We start from the raw sequence: 16,123 nt of genomic DNA on the forward strand, positions 1-16,123 counted from the left end.
CCCGGGCTCGGCTCCGCCCTCTACGCCCCTCCCCCTCGACCTTCCACCCCCCCTCGGTCCCGCCTCTCCCGAGGATTGGACGAGGCGCCCCCAGCGCCCTCTCCTATTGGTGGATTGGCGAGGCCGTCGCCGAAGAACCGGCTGTCATGGAAACCGCGGCGTCGCTCGCGCCCGGCAGCCGCTGAGGGGTGGGAGGCCGGCGGGGCCGGAAGTTACGCTTTCCTTCCGGTTCCGGCGGAAGCGGCCGAGCGTTGGCGGTTCGCGAGGCAGCGGGAAGCGCGGCGGCCGAGGAAGGAGACGGGACGCCGCCACCATGGTGAGGCCGGGCTCGGCGGGGGCCCCGGCGGGGAAGCCGGACCGCCTCCCCCGCCGCCCGCTGACCGCCCCTCCTTCTCCCCGCAGACGGTGGGCAAGAGCAGCAAGATGCTGCAGCACATCGACTACCGCATGCGGTGCATCCTGCAGGACGGGCGCGTCTTCATCGGCACCTTCAAGGCCTTCGACAAGCACATGAACCTCATCCTCTGCGACTGCGACGAGTTCCGCAAGATCAAGTGAGCGCCGCCGCCGCCGGGGGAGGGGGATGGGGAGGGGGGAGGCCGGGCGTCATTCGGCGCCTTCCTTTTTCCTCCTTTTTCCTCGCAGGCCCAAGAACTCCAAGCAGCCCGAGCGGGAGGAGAAGCGCGTGCTGGGCCTGGTGCTGCTCCGCGGCGAGAACCTGGTCTCCATGACCGTGGAGGGGCCGCCCCCCAAGGACGTAAGACGGGGGTGGGGGGTTGTGCTGTGGCGGGGTCCCAGAGCTCCTCACCGGCGGCCTTTGGAGGCTTCAAGCCTGGCTTGCTGGTCGTGGCCCCCTCCTGCTTTGGGCGCCGGGAGGGGAGGCTACCAAGGGACAGCGGACTTATTTGAATTGGATCCGACGGGGCCCCTGTGCTAGGGAAAAGCTCCCTGGGAGGAATCGATCCGGGCAGGGACATGTGAAGAGCGGCTGTGCTGAGATAACCCCGTGGTTTTAGGCTCCCGAGCACAGCCAGTGACTTACAAAGGATGCTGCGTGGTGACCGTTTGGCTCTTTTCCAGACTGGGATTGCTCGTGTGCCGCTGGCTGGGGCAGCAGGGGGACCCGGTGTCGGCAGAGCGGCTGGAAGAGGAGTGCCAGCCGGAGCTCCAATGCCCCAAGCACCTGCAGGTTTGGCCGGTCCTGTGCGTGGGGTTGGTGGACCATCCCAACAGGTAAGCAGGGCTACGTTCAGATGTCGAGCTGCCTCTGGCATAAACACTACTTTGGGGCCGATGAGTCCTTTTCACCTGATCTTGTGGACAGGGACAGAGATGAGTGGCCCATCATGTTCAGGGTCTCTGAACTGTTTTTTCATTACAGGTAATGACGCCTCAGAGCCGAGGGACAGTTGCTGCTGCAGCCGCTGCTGCCACTGCCAGCATAGCGGGAGCCCCGACTCAATATGCACCAGGCCGTGGAGGCCCTCCCCCGCCCATGGGAAGGGGCACTCCCCCTCCAGGTGAGTTTTGACTAAGCTACCCCCACCCCCTTCTTGCTACCGGAGCCGACGGGACCTGTGATGAATGGTAGTATCTGAGCATTGCTGTGAGGAGCCATTGTCAAAGCAGGATTACTCTGAGGTCTCTACTGGGCTAGGAGGCGGCAGGAGGAGGGAAGGGACTGTCACTTGCTGATGCGTCTGCTTTTCTGCTCCAGGAATGATGGGGCCCCCTCCTGGTATGAGACCACCCATGGGCCCTCCTATGGGGATGCCACCAGGCCGTGGCTCACCAATGGGGATGCCACCTCCAGGAATGAGGCCGCCACCACCTGGCATGAGAGGTAAGTCCTCTTGTTGGAGAGAGCTGAATTCTGAGATAAACTGCCAAAGCGGTCTTATTTTTTGACTTGGTATGAGAGGCCATTGTGATAGCAGCCAGGTGGAAACAAATTGCTCAGCAGCACTAGTGTTTTTATGGCTGCAGGTAATTGTGACTCTTGTTTTCAGGTCCCCCTCCTCCTGGCATGCGCCCGCCTAGGCCTTGACACCCATGCTGTATCCAGTCAGACTCAGGGGGACAATCTTATTAATCACAAGATGGCAGGAGCAGGATTAGCTATGTATGTATGTGCTGTTTTTTGATGTCATGTTGCCCTTTCTAATAAAACTTTGCCGATTCCTCCTGTGGTGTCAAATGTAAGGCCTGGGTTTGGAGTAAGAAAAGGTGGAAAGCGTTTTGGGACCCCTTGGCCTCTGAGGCCATCCCCTTCCTTGGTAGCAACTGCCTCCCAAGTAGCCACCAAGGGCACATATACCAAGATAGTGAAGGACTTGCTTCCATGGTACTTGTCTGAAGTAGTATAGGGCCTCCTCCTCGAGCAGGATGTTGGACTAGATCAACGGCCCCCCAACCTTTGGAGTACCAGGGTCTGGTTCTACGGATAAAGGTTTTTCTGCGGACCAGAACAGGTGATTTTTCCATGCTGCCTGCACCCCTGCGGATGGGGCTTCATTTGTTTGCACAGTCCGACTGCTGGCATGCCACAACCTCTGGACTAGATGATCTCCTTTCCAATTCCTATTCTGTTAAAGAGGCTAGGAGAAAAGGTCTGCCTACATGTGTTGTTGAATACGGGTATATTCACATTAAGTGAAAACAAATACACACTCTGGCTCTCAATTCCATCACCCGTTTGTATGTTAGCAGTTTGGGTCTCTGCTGGTTCAGAACTTTTGAAAGTCATCACTGGAGATCAGGCACATATTCTGCTTTAATACCAACAAGGCTGTAAATTGTTAACAAACTATATTATATATATCAAAGAAAAATACCACTCACGCATCATCACAAAATCTCCAGAAAGCCTACTTGAAATTTGCCACGGATATTCCTCTTGACTTCTAGGTGGTCACTAAGAAAGGATCTTTTGAAATGACCATCAGAGCACTAATATTTCCTATATTATTATCACACTCTGATGCAAAGGAGTTCTACTCCCCCTCCCCACCTGAAAAGAAATCTGTTCCAAATGCAGAACACAAGCAGAGGAGAGGAGTTTGTTTTACTTTCACAGCACCAAGCAGGGGATAGGATAGGCCTCTGCAGCAAGCCTGAGGGAGAGAAGGGGAGAGGCCAATTGTAACTTCATTAATTTGCAAGCTGTCGATTTATCAAGCCCGATCATATAGTTTTGTAGCAGAGCATGGGTATTCAGCCAGTTATGTCATAGTTTCCATCTGTCTCTTGAAGTCATAGGTACTGAAATACCTGAGAACTTGAAGGAGAGATTGGGCCTGGGGTGAACAAATTGCCAGTCCCATGCTTTGAGTGTCAAAACACTAATAGGATTGAAATGAAGGGTCCTTAGTGCTCTCTGCTCTTGGTGGTTTTCTTGCAGATGGTTCATGACCCAACTAGGCATCATCTTCAGTACACATGAAATGACTGCAAGAAAACCAAGCCCGGAGAGCTACAAGGACTCCGTGGTGTCAAAATAAGCAGAGTTTTCATGTGTGAGAGCCCTGTGCTGAGGGCCCAGCAGTTTCTGGTAAGCATCCGCAAGCTCTGCCAGGACTGTCCTTCCACAGTTCTCTGTATGGATGTAACCACTGGTACGGCTAGACATCTGAGCTACTGTAGATGTTACCTTGGCGTTTAAGCAGCGAACAAAAACCTTGGCTGAAGCTCTGATCCTTAATTGGTCCATTTATGTTGAGAGAACCAAAGTTTCTTTACAGCTCAGCCTTTAAATTCTGTCGCAGGAAATAAAATTCAAGTGCAGCCCACGAGCTCCAATACTTCCTGGGCCAACAATGGTCAGCGCAGTCCTCCTCCAGCTGTTCCCCTGTACATTCCACACTGCTATAGAGCTCACGGTAGAGGGACACATTCCCCATAAACCCTGGGAAATAAAACTGAGCCAAATGCCCCTCCCGCTGATCCAATTCCTCAAAAGGCCATCTTGCTTAGCTGTTCTAAAAACTGCATTTAAGAAGCAACCTATATCAATCATTGAACATTCCACAATTACGTGTGGATTTATCCTTCCAGTTAATATTTTTGGAGTGCTGCCGTAGTTGGAAAGTTCACGATTCTTTTATCAATTCCAAATACTGAAGAAATAGCTAAGAAGACTGCCATCTTTGGCTTGCAATAAAATCAGGTGAAGAGTCCTATGGATTTCACCCCAACCTTTGGCATGTCAGTAAATGTTCCAGCCTGAATTACATTTCCAGCAACTGACCGTGGCAGTGGTCTGCTTTTGTGTCATATGGGCTTGTGGGACTATGGCGGGGGAGGGGGGCTGCTCTTTGGGCAGGCAAATACAGAGACCTCTGCCCAAAGTGGCGGCTCTAGTGATGAAAGCAGCTCCGTCCCAACCAGAGCCTTGATCCTGGGACTCAAGGAGTGTGAAGGCCCAAAGCGCCAGCTGCTCCATTAAGGCAGGAAGGACCTCGGGAATCCCAAGCAGCTTGTCCCAGGAGGTTCTCTGGTTTCCGGTGACGGCAACAGTATGGCTCCAAGGCCAGGACCCATCGAGGGCAAGGATAAGGACAATGCTCCTCACCTTAAGAGCACTTCTGAGCTTCCCCTTGCTGATTTTACTAGAATACCTCATTACTATTAGTAAGAAGTATCTTTTAGTGAGTAAAGGTTGCCTTTCAGTTCTTGGAATTTTCAGCTTCCTTAATAGCTGCGAGGTAAAGATCACACACAACCCTCGGGCTCCATAGCAAGGCAGATGAGCCAACAACACAGTTGGTTTATTTGGTCTCAAGGTCTTCCTGAGAAGTTTCAGAGAAGCAGGAGAGAGGCCCAAGTGCCATCCCTCCCAAGGTCCAGTCCTAAAGCAGCCACTGCTTGTTTCCAACTGCTAGGCTGCTGCAGGGAGAGTGAATGTGAAGGATGGGATCCAGAATTACACAAGGGCTGCTGCGTAGAGATGCGCTCACTTCCGCCTGTACCTGCATAAAGAACAAGCAAGCAACATCTCAGAACCAGAAAAGAATCCAGGAAGGAAGACTGGGTGTACGGGAGCCTTACCTGGACTTGGTTTTAAATTTTCCTCCTTTCCTTCTATCTGGGAAGCCCAGACGCTTGCGGTCTTCAAAGGAAGGCCTGGAGAGGAAAAGAGTATCGCCCTCAGTGGACCTTAAGGGAACAAGGGGGACTTTTCCTCTGAACCGCCCAGGGTCTTTGAGAGGGAGGGCGGGAGAATATGCTTTTGAGTGAAGCTTCACTTCTGGTGACCCCCTCTGCACAATTCCCTCTTGCCGCCTTCTCGACTTTTGTCTTCACTTCCCCTCCCTGGGCTTCCACCCGTGGGCTCCCAGCCAGGCCGTTTCCCGACCCACCAGACTGGGCTTCTGGGCCCAGACACTGGGGGAGAAGCATCATCCAGCCAGAGCCCCCCAAACTCCCCACCGAAGGGAGGGAGTTGCAAGGCCAGGACAGCAATACTCGCCCCGCTCGATACTGTTTGAGGGCTTTCTTGTTTGTGCTGGTGAGCTCCACGTCAAACACCGATGTGGTCTTCTTGCGCTGCTGCTTGGGCCCTTTCAAGGGAGACAAGAGCCAAGAAGCCAGGTTATATAAGCTAGGCATGGAAGGAAGCGCGCCCCCTCCCCCGGACTCAGAACTAGGGAAGGGAAAGAGGCCTTCTTCTCACCAGCCTTCATTTCTACCAGTGGCGTTTCCTCCGGCATGGCCCGGGCTCGCTTGGGCCGGCGGTTCCTCTTGGACAGCCGCTCGGCATACATCTGGGCTTTCAAGATCTCAAACTGGGAACGTTCCTCTGGCTGCCGATGAGAGAGATGCTCGCACGGCTGCCTTGGATGCGGCCAGGGGCCCAAGCGCCAGCCTCCCTCCCTCCCCCTCCAGGCTCACCGTCGGCTGAACCTTCTTCTGAGAATCCCTCACAAACTTCGTTCTCTTCTTCTTGCCTCGAAGCGCCAAGTCAAACTCTTGAAGAGCCTTGGCAACTGGTAGGGAAGCAAGCCAGGGGTTGAGGGGGGATCAGGGCCAGGCCTGGGCGGACGGATGAATCTAAGCCCTTCCCCAAAGCCAACCCTTACGCTTCTCCTTCTTCCTCTCCTCCTGGCTCTGGAACCAGCTGCGGGGAGTGCCTCCAGCTGCTTGCTGGGAACCTCTGTCCAACTTCCGCTTGGCAGTGTTGATCTGGAAGGAGAGCAGAGGTGGTCAGAGCCCAAAGGGCCCAGCCTTGGCGAGTGAGGGGGGGGGAGAAAGGACGTTACTCATCCCCCAGTGAAGCAGCTGAGACAGCCCCCACCCCCCACGGTAGATCCTGCGCGTGTTGAAATGCAGTCATTCTCTGCCTAGACTTGGTGTCACCCAGATGTCGTTCTCTCCGCTGTTTGAGTGAAATGAATTTCTAAATTAAGTCCTCTGGAGAAACCCCAACTGGAAACTGAGCCCTCTTTCCCCACTCGCTCGGTGGGCAGAGAACTCTACCCAGGAGCCCCTCCCCCACCGCCCCACCTGGGCTTCCGAGCACTGCAGCTCCCGCTCTTCCCGCTCCAAGCGTAGCACAGCATACACATCTGGCTCCAGCTTCTCAATCTTCTCCCGGAAGCGCAGAATCACATCTGGGGGGCACAGAAAGGCTGCTGCCGCCATCAAGTCCCTCACGGTAAAATGACGGTCTAACCCACCCCCCAACCCTCCCCACGGCCGTTACCCTGGGGGAGAATCCTGGCCTTCACGGGGGCTTTGGCAGCCTTGACGATCTCCTTCAGCATCTTGCGCTCTTCCTCTCCCACTAAGGACACAGAGCGGCCCACGCGCCCTGCCCGAGCTGTGCGCCCCACCCGGTGGACATAGTGCTTGGTGGTGTTGGGCATGGTGAAGTTGATCACCTGCAAGTACAGAGGAGGCAGGAAAGAGCATCTGCCCCGTGGGGAAAAGGGGGCTGGGGTGGGGGAGGGCCAAGCAGCAGGGAGCTTACTGTTTTGACGCCTTCGATATCAAGGCCTCGGGCGGCAACATCAGTGGCCACCAGCACGTCGATCTGCTCGTCCTTGAATTGCCTGCAAAGAAAGGAGCCCCTGAAAAGGCCAGCCCAGCCCCAACGCAACCCTCCCCGGCCACATCCTCCCCTCCCCTCCCCCTACCGGAGAGCTTCCAACCGCTGGGCCTGGGAAAGGTTGCCGTGCAGCTCCCCAACACGGAGAGCCATCAGGCCAAGGAGGATATGCAGGCGGTGGGCCTGCTTCTTGGTCTGGGTGAAGAGCATCACGTGGTCTGGGAATGTCCGAGTGAGCAGAGCTGGAGAGCAGAGGGGAACTCATCACTGCCGGCTCCCTCTCTTGAACCCGCCACCAGAGGCCTCCACCACCACCAGCCCCACCTGCCACAATGGCTTCCCTGTCCCCCTCGCGGCTGGGCCGGATGCGGATGAACTCCTGGCGCAGAAAGGGGGCCACCTCTGTGTTGCTGTTCACAAAGATCCGGACAGGGTTTTTCAAAGAAACCGAAGCCAAATCCTTGACCTGACAAAGGGAAAGGAGGGTTCCTCAGGCTTGACCCCTTCCCAGAAATAGCGCCCCAGAAAAGGCTCTCCTCCAAATGTGACAGGAACAAGGCCTCCTGCTGCTGCTCCAGAGCAGCCCTGCCAGGCTCATCTGTCGAGGGGTTCTTGTCCCCCAATTGGACACCCCACTTCTCCCTGTTTGCCCTCCTCCATGCCAGGCGCCTGTGGTACCTCATCTGTCATGGTTGCAGAAAAAAGCATGGTCTGGCGATGTCGAGCACACATCCGAATAATCTCTTTCATCTGTTCCTCAAAATACTCATCCAACATCCTGACATGCAAGGGGGACAAAAGACAATGGTCTGGCCAGCCCTCTCCCTGGCCCACCATGCAAAGCTCAGGCCAAGAGGCTTAGAGGGCCAGAGGAGAGCCTGCCCCACATCTCAGCCCCGGGGGAATTAAGCCATCCTCTCACCGATCGGCTTCATCCAGAATGAGGACCTCAATGCTGCCCAGATGGAAGGAGGGACAATTGTGCAGATGGTCAATGAGGCGGCCAGGAGTGGCAATGAGAATGTCGGGACCGGAGCGCAGGGCTGCCTCCTGGGTCTTGAGATCCAAGCCACCTACAACAATGCAAACGATGGGCAGCCCAACAATTCCCAAACAACAAGCAGATCAGTGAACTACCCATGGAAATGCCCAAAGCTGGGTCACTCACCCACTGCCAGGCATACAGTGATGCTGCTGTACTGAGCCAGCTGCTTTGTAACAGAGTGCACCTGGATGCCCAGCTCCCGGGTTGGCACCAGCACTAACACCCGACTGACTGGGGCCTGCCGAGGTTTGTAGATCAGACGCTCCAGGACAGGAAGGATGAACGCTGCAGTCTTTCCTAAAAGATAAGCAAAAAAGTTAAATTAACAGGAGGCCAGAAGTCATTTCAAACCCATTCCCGTCACTGGCTAGGCGCAACATACCTGTTCCTGTGGCTGCACATGCACACAGGTCTTTTCCCAGCAGTCCTACAGGGATGCAGGCCTTCTGGATTGGGGTGGGCTGCTTGAAGCCCAGGGCGGTTATGGCCTGAGAACAGAGATAGTGACGCAGGTCGGTACGCAAACGTCTGAAGCAGGCCCAGTAGAGATCTGGTTAGATCACTAGAAAGTGCTTTTACCAAAGCGCTTTCGTTCTTAGGCAGGGCCGTCGTATTAAATATTTATGTCTTTTAATTACTTAATATTTCCCATTTCTATAGGAAGAATGCACTCTGCCCAAGAGGAAGGTGGCTGAAAAATAGCCATTTCAACCCATTCCCCTTTACCGATTTATTCTGCTGGAAGGCCTTGGGAAGGGCCCAGAACGTCACTCTATTCCAAGCAGCCATCTTTTCTATGCTGCTAGCAGACCTTTTTGCAGCAAGCACCACATCCCAATGCTGGCTCTCAAATTTATTTGGGCTTTATTCATACAAGACACCAGGCACCCACATTTCAAAAGGATACCTTCAACAAGGGTCGAGAGAGGTTCATGTCTTGGAAGGACAAACTATCATCGTACTGTGAAGCGTCTTCTTGAAAAAACTGTGTGGCTTCCTAAAAATCAGGCCGGAGGAAAAAACAAGAATGTGAACATCCAACCATATTACACAGAAGCAGATCTCTGCTAGTAGCCCTGCTTTGTACAATGTTTTTTAACCATTCTTTGCAATCAAATCACAGTGGTCTGGCATATGCACAACACTACACCTAAAAACAAGTCCCAATGATCAAGCACATGATCATTTAGCGGCGGAGCTGTTAGCACTGCAAAATCCCCCCCTTTCGCAGGCCTGGCCCTCCACGCTATCAAGGGCCTATCTTGATGACGGGTTTTGGAGCCCCGAGAGATGGCATGCGGCAAAGAAGAGATTGAGGGGTTTTTTTAATGGGTTTTTAATCATAATTTTAAGGGGCTCGGGGAAGACTGGGGTGGGTTTAGGGGGAAATCCACCAGAGTCGAGGCTGGGCCCTGCGAGGGGGTACGGCACCAGGGATACAGGGTCGGATGTGTGGGAGGAGGCGGGAGCTCGATCCAGAGGGTTGTTCAATCAGTACTGTAGGTGGGAGGGGCAGATACGGGGGTGGCAGGAGGCCATATCATGTTTCGGGAGTGCGCACTCGCTACCTTCGAGCGATTGCGCGCTCCGGTCCCCAATGCCTTTCTCGTTTCCCAGGTGGCTCAGATCCTCAGGCCCTGGATCTCCGGCTGATGTTATGTAATGCCAGGTCTGTGGTAAATAAAGCCCCCCTCATTTACGATCTTATTCAGGAGGGGGGAGCGGACCTGGTGGGTATCACAGAGACCTGGTTGGCCCCGGAAGGGGGGGGTGCCCCTTGTAGAAATGTGCCCACCACACAGGGGAGGGGAGAGGGGTGGCGGTTGTTATTAACGAAGATCTATGTCCGAGGGAGACCACTGTTCCTCAGATAGCTGGATGTGAGTCCCTCCTCGTGAAGTGGGGCCGTGGGGTGTAGGTGGGCCTGCTGATCGTGTACCTGGCTCCCTGCTACGTGGCAGTGGCCCTGCCCGAGCTGCCTAATGTGATAACCGGGGTGACAGTTGATACCAAGCTGATGGTTGTGGGGGATTTCAACCTGCCATCGGTCGGTGACACATCAATGGCAGCCCAGGAGTTCATGGCTTCCATGACGGCCTTGGACCTGATCCAGTTAGTTCGAGGCCCTACTCACACGGGGGGACACACTCTGGATCTGATTTTTGTCTCTGGTCAGTGGCAGAATGATCTAGAAATAGGGGATTTAGTTATGCAGCCCTTGTCATGGTCTGATCATTCACTCCAACTGGATCTTCGAACCGCTACCCCTCGCCACAGGGAGACGGAACTGGTTAACAGTCCCAGGCGCCTGATGGACCCGGAGAGGTTCCGGACAGAGCTTGGGCCACTTCCTGAGGCTCTGGCCCACGACTTGACTGAAGAACTAGTGGCTACCTGGCATAGGGCTGCCACTGGGGCTTTGGACCGCGTCGTGCCTTTGCGGCCTCTGACTCGGCACCGATCTCAATTGGCTCCTTGGTCTGCGGATAACCACCCAGCCGTCCTGTTTAGGGTGACCCGCTCCCTTCTCCATACAGGAGCACAGGAAGACCCCTTGCAGGGTAGGGCTGAGGATTTTGTGCAATATCTGAAAGACAAAATCACTCAAGATTCGGGAGGGCTTGGAGTCCGACTGGATGGGTTCAGATGAGATGACGGAGGTGGGTCTTGAGAATGTTAGCTGGGAGCAGTTTGACCTTGTGACTCTGGAGGACGTGGACAGGGTTTTGGGTAGGCTGAATGTGACCACGTGTTTGCTGGACCCTCCTGGTTGGTGGTGGCTTGGTTCCAGGGGATTATTAACGCTTCTTTGAGTGAGGGTTTCTTTCCCGCCGCTTTGAAAGAGGCAGTGGTGAGGCCCCTCCTCAAGAAGCCTTCCCTGGACCCGGCTGTTTTATCAAATTATCGTCCTGTCTCCAACCTTCGTTTTGTGGCAAAGGTTGTTGAGAGTGTGGTGGCACGACAGCTTCCTCAGCACCTGGATGAAGCGGATTATCTGGATCTGTTCCAGTTGGGTTTTAGGCCTGGGTATAGCACAGAAACGGCATTGGTCGCATTGGTTGATGATCTCTGGAGGGCTCAGGACAGGGGTTGTTCCTCTGTCCTGGTCCTATTAGATCTTTCAGTGGCTTTTGATACCATCGACCATGGTATCATGCTGCACTGGCTGGAGGGGTTAGGAGTGGGGGGCACCATTATACGGTGGTTCGCCTCCTTCCTCTCTGGCTGTACGCAGTCTGTGTTGGCAGGGGGGCAGAGGTCGACCCCAAGGTGCCTAGTTTGTGGGGTGCCACAGGGGTCGGTCCTCTTGCCCCTCCTGTTCAACATTTATGTGAAGCCGCTGAGTGAGATCATCCGTGGCTTTGGGGTGGATTTCCATCGGTACACTGATGATACTCAGCTGTACATTTCCATCCCGGGCCACCCCAATGATACCCTTGAAGTCATGTCCCGATGCCTGGAAGCCGTACAGATCTGGATGGGGAGGAACAAGCTCAGACTTAACCCCTCCAAGACCGAGTGGCTGTGGTTTCCGGTGTCCTGTCAGTCAGTTGACTCCATCACTGACTATTGGGAGTGAGATCTTGACCCCCTCAGAGAGGGCTCGCAACTTGGGCATCCTCCTGGACTCGCAGCTGTCCTTAGAAGAGCATATGATGGCCGTGGCCGGGGGGCTTTTTATCAGGTTCGCCTGATTCGCCAGTTGCGTCCCTTTCTGTATCGGGACTCCTTACGCACAGTCACTCAGGCACTTGTCACCTCCCGCCTGGACTACTGTAATGCTCTCTACATGGGGCTCCCCTTGAGGAGCACCCAGAGGCTCCAACTGATGCAGAATGCAGCCACGCAGGGGATTATGGGAGCGACGGGGCGCTCCCATGTGACACCCCTCCTACGCGAGCTGCATTGGCTCCCAGTGGTCTTCCGGGTGCGCTTCAAGGTGTTGGTTACCACCTTTAAAGCGCTCCATGGCTTAGGGCCTGGGTACTTACAGGACCGCCTCCTGCCACCAATAGCCTCCCACCGGCCAGTACACTCCCAGAGAGAGGGACTCCTCAGGGTGCCATCGGCCAGACAATGTCAGCTGGCGACCCCCAGGGGGAGGGCCTTCTCTGTGGCAGCACCTGCCCTCTGGAACGACCTGCCCTCGGAGATACGTAGGATCCCAGATCTCCGTGCTTTTCACCGTGCTCTTAAAACTTTTTTATTTCATCAAGCTGGGCTGGCTTAACCCCCCCTTTAGATATTTTTAATTGTTAATTGATTTTAATTGGGGTGTTTTAAATTTATTGGGCCAAAATTTGTTTCTTTTTTTAAAAAAATTTAAATTTTGTATGCGATGTTTTTAGTCTTGGCTGTTCACCGCCCTGAGTTCAGTGGGAGAAGGGCGGTATAAAAATCTAATAAAAATAAAAAAATAAAAAAATAACCAACCAACCAACCATCTGACGGCTGTGGCCGGGGGGGCTTTTTATCAGGTTCGCCTGATTTACCAGTTGCGTCCCTTTCTGGACCAGGACTCCTTACGCAGTCACTCACACCCTCGTCACTTCCTGTCTGGACTATTGTAACGCTCTCTACATGGCTCCCCTTGAAGAGCACCCGGAGGCTCCAACTGGTCCAGAATGCAGCCACGCAGGTAATTATGGGAGCGACTCGACACTCCCAGTAACACCGCTCCTGTGCGAGCTGCACTGGCTCCCGGTGGTCTTCTGGGTGCGATTCAAGGTGTTGGTTGCCACCTTTAAAGCGCTCCATGGCATGGGACCTGGGTATCTACGAGACCACCTTCTGCCACCGATAGCCTCCCATCGACCGGTACGCTCCCAGAGAGGGGCTCCTCCGGATGCCATCAGCTAGACAATGTCGGCTGACAACCCCCAGGGGGAGAGCATTCTCTGTGGGGGCCCCCACCCTCTGGAATGAGCTGCCCCCGGAGATTCGTAGGATTCCCTACCTGCATACCTTTTGTCGCGCTCTAAAAACATTATTATTCCAACAAGCAGGGCTGGCCTAAATAATAATAATATTTTTACTATTTTAATGGGTTGTTTTATTAGAATTTTCGGCTAATTGTTTTAAATTGTTTTAAATTTTTATACTCTCATGGTTTTATTTCTGGCTGTACACCGCCCTGAGTCCTTCGGGAGAAGAGCGGTATAGAAATAAAATAAAATAAAATAAAATAAAATAATAAAATAAAATAAAATAAAATAAAATAAAATAAAATAAAATAATAAAATAAAATATAAAAAATAAAATATAAAAAATAAAATAAAATAAAATAATAAAATAATAAAATAAAATAAAATAAAATAATAAAATAAAATAAAATAAAATAAAATAATAAAATAAAATATAAAATAAAATAATAAAATAAAATAATAAAATAAAATAATAAAATAAAATAAAATAATAAAATAAAATAATAAAATAAATAAAATAAAATAAAATAAAAATGCACAATAGCTGAAAACCAAGCCAATTTGTGATGAATTAGTGCATAAACTCATCCCATTCATCCTCTAAAGACAAATTTGTGATATTAAAAAAATGGCCAATGGCTATCTACCTGAGAGGCTGCACAGAGCAAAGGTTGGATTAGATAGACCCTCCAACTTAGTCCGATTTCACTCCACTAATGCTCACCTCCTTTTCACTGTGCTTCTGTTTCCACCGCTGCTTCAGCTTTAGAGTATCTACAAAAAAAACAATTGCTGTGTACTTAACATTACAAAATACAAGAGCAATGTTGTACACAACAAATAAAATTGAGGTATTGATCATATAATTAATTTACCATTTAAATTTATGAAATAATCCCAAGTACTAGCTGATTGTATGTGTTAAATCCAGATTCAGTTTAAGCTAATGCTTATGCATTATGCGATGCCTGAATAAATAACTCATTATGGCTTCAAACAATGTATGTTTTCACAATATTTTGAACCACAAATTTCCTAATTCTATTTCATCATGACCTTGTTTCTACCCTACAATATACTTGATCTCTGGCAATTGTTCAGCTAATAAAAAGCAGACAATCACTTTCCTCCAAGCATATGGTGTGGTATACTGGCTTGACAGCCGCAGTTAAAAAAACATCATAGAGGGTGGCGAGCACAGCATAAAACATCGTGGGCTGTCCCCCGATACCACTAGATGACATTGCTAGGGCTCGCTGCCTTAGAAGAGTGAGGAAAATCCTTAGGGACAACTCACACCCTGGTCAGCACTTCTTCTTCTCCTACCATCGGGAAGGAGATATAGAAGCATGGCAGCCACACAAACAGGCTGAAGAATAGTTTTTATCCGTGGGCTGTCAGACTCCTGAATGAAAAATAACAACATAGTATGATTGACTTGCAGGGCCAGCGCAACGTGCAATAGGATTGGGTGTTTGTTAGCAGGATTCACTGGGATAGGGATTTTCTGTCTTTCACTGTGAGTTGTATTGTTGGGGGGGGGGGGGCGGGTGCACCAAGGGAAGCTCAGCCAATCTCATATAACACATCTTGTACTCTGACAATAAAATTTTGAAGACCAGCCACTTGGGAGTGTCTCCTGGCCGGGCCTCCCTCAATGCAAGGGTCAGTTACCAGCTTTTGCAAAGACGCTCTCATCTGCTGAGGAAAGCTCCGACTGTAGCTCCTCTTCCTCCTCGCTATCCCCGGTCTTTGCCTCATTTTCCTGGGTGGTCTCTCCGCAATCTCTCTTTGCTGCTCCTTCTTTGGTCGCGGCCTCCTGCGGAAGGATGAAAGGCCTCCTGCTCAACCACCCGGGCCGAAGCCCCGCGCCCAACGGGCCTCCCCCTCCCGAAGGGAAGCGCCGCCAGGGCTGAGGCGACGCTGCGAGCGGCTTCTGACCTGAGCTCTGCGCTGTCTCCTCACCGTCGCGATCTTCTCATCCAAGCTGGTGGCGCAGCGCTGCAAGAGGGCCGAGAGGTGAGGGTGACGCGGCCTCCACCGCCCCCGCCCCCGCCCCGGGCCCCGGTTGCCTACCTTGCGCTTGAGCTGCCCCAGCGCCTCCGCCCAGGCCCCGCTGGCCGCTCCCGCCGCGGCTTCCTTCTCGGAGAACGCGAAGCCCGCCGCGAAGTCTCCACGGCCCGCGGCCGCCGGCTCCTCCTGCAGGGAAGGCGAGGCGGGGAGGGTCGGTGGGCGGCCCGAATCTCCCACCGACTCACCCGGGCCGGCCCGACCCGCTGCCCGACCCTCACCTCCGATTCCGAGTCCGTCCGCTCCTGCTCCGCGTCCGGATCCTCCAGGCTCCGCTTAGCTCCGGCGCTGGCCTCCATCGTGGCTGCGGAGAAGCACGCGGCTTCCGGCGTTCCGGCCCTTCGCTCCGGCCGGAAACGTAGAACGCTCCGAAAGGGTTCCCGCCCTCGAGCGCCCCCAGCGGCAGCTTCGGAAGCGCTCGGGCGGGGCGGGGCGGCGCTTCGAAGTCTCAACGGTCTTGTTGGGGGGGGGAAGGAGGGATGGCAGGGAGGAGAGCAGCAGTGCGACCCTCCCCCCGCGCACAGCTCCTTTGCCTCCCCCCTCCCCAGTGGCCCGTCAACCGCTCCGCGGAGAGGCGCCTTCCAGTTCTTGAGCAGAGCGGGCGAGGCTCTCTGGCGTGCCCGGCCGAGGGGCGGCGGGATTGCGGTGGGCGCCCTTAGAGCGGCGTTCAGGATTCCACAAGGATCCCAAATGTGCTTCCAGAACCACAGGGCTGGCTGGTGCAGGAAAGGAGTTTGCGCGTTTGGGAACGGCCTCGCCAGTGTTTCTCAAAAGGGTGAGGTGACTTAAAGGAGGTGGGCGACCCTCTCAGGGCACAAAATAAAAATTATTTGCCAATCTATGTTGAAAAATAAGACAAACTTAAAATGCCACCAAACAATCTGAAGTAGAGAATGTGTCAATTTTTAAGACGGTCATGCAAATAAAATGATGATGTTGGGGTCCATCATTTTTAAAATGGGGAACAGGTCTTGAGAGAAGAAAGTAGCAAACCTTGTGGAGCCATTTTAACTATGATGTCATTGAAATGCCTGGGGT

At 53.1% G+C, this 16,123-nt stretch overlaps 2 protein-coding genes across 3 annotated transcripts; one reads left to right on the forward strand and one right to left on the reverse strand.

The window, feature by feature from the left end:
- Positions 1–231: 231 nt before the first annotated feature.
- SNRPB (small nuclear ribonucleoprotein polypeptides B and B1) lies at positions 232–2,181 on the forward strand. Its single transcript, XM_070940292.1, has 7 exons — positions 232–316; positions 403–554; positions 646–757; positions 1,081–1,233; positions 1,382–1,520; positions 1,718–1,843; positions 2,010–2,181. The coding sequence occupies exons 1-7, from the start codon at positions 314–316 to the stop codon at positions 2,045–2,047; spliced, it is 723 nt and encodes a 240-aa protein (XP_070796393.1). The 5' UTR covers positions 232–313; the 3' UTR covers positions 2,048–2,181.
- Positions 2,182–4,729: 2,548 nt separating this feature from the next.
- DDX27 (DEAD-box helicase 27) lies at positions 4,730–15,404 on the reverse strand. Of its 2 annotated transcripts, XM_070941920.1 has the most exons (21): positions 15,307–15,404; positions 15,092–15,214; positions 14,957–15,016; positions 14,690–14,834; positions 13,740–13,789; positions 8,998–9,087; positions 8,473–8,578; positions 8,214–8,387; positions 7,968–8,118; positions 7,724–7,823; positions 7,370–7,511; positions 7,134–7,287; positions 6,968–7,049; positions 6,701–6,878; positions 6,502–6,608; positions 6,078–6,180; positions 5,890–5,984; positions 5,672–5,801; positions 5,468–5,558; positions 5,047–5,121; positions 4,730–4,967 (listed from the first exon to the last, which is right to left on the reverse strand). In XM_070941920.1, the coding sequence occupies exons 1-21, from the start codon at positions 15,382–15,384 to the stop codon at positions 4,952–4,954; spliced, it is 2,250 nt and encodes a 749-aa protein (XP_070798021.1). In that variant the 5' UTR covers positions 15,385–15,404; the 3' UTR covers positions 4,730–4,951. The 2 variants fall into 2 exon arrangements, with proteins under 2 accessions (XP_070798021.1, XP_070798022.1); XM_070941921.1 differs by having other exon boundaries at positions 4,730–5,121.
- Between the last annotated feature and the right edge of the window lie 719 nt (positions 15,405–16,123).

The sequence above is a fragment of the Pituophis catenifer genome, unplaced genomic scaffold (assembly GCF_029215685.1).
Source record: "Pituophis catenifer annectens isolate HBS135680 unplaced genomic scaffold, rPitCat1.0.hap2 SCAF_3, whole genome shotgun sequence".
Classification (NCBI taxonomy): Eukaryota; Metazoa; Chordata; class Lepidosauria; order Squamata; family Colubridae; genus Pituophis; species Pituophis catenifer.

Coding starts and splice junctions, on each gene's coding strand:
- SNRPB (XM_070940292.1), top strand. Junction 1,521..1,717: donor AAGGGGCACTCCCCCTCCAG/GTGAGTTTTGAC, acceptor TTTCTGCTCCAG/GAATGATGGGGCCCCCTCCT. Junction 1,844..2,009: donor GCCACCACCTGGCATGAGAG/GTAAGTCCTCTT, acceptor TCTTGTTTTCAG/GTCCCCCTCCTCCTGGCATG.
- DDX27 (XM_070941920.1), bottom strand. CDS start 15,384: ATGGAGGCCAGCGCCGGAGCTAAGCGGAGCCTGGAGGATCCGGACGCG. Junction 8,579..8,997: donor TCTCTCGACCCTTGTTGAAG/GTATCCTTTTGA, acceptor CTCTGTTCTCAG/GCCATAACCGCCCTGGGCTT. Junction 7,288..7,369: donor CAGGGAAGCCATTGTGGCAG/GTGGGGCTGGTG, acceptor TCTGCTCTCCAG/CTCTGCTCACTCGGACATTC.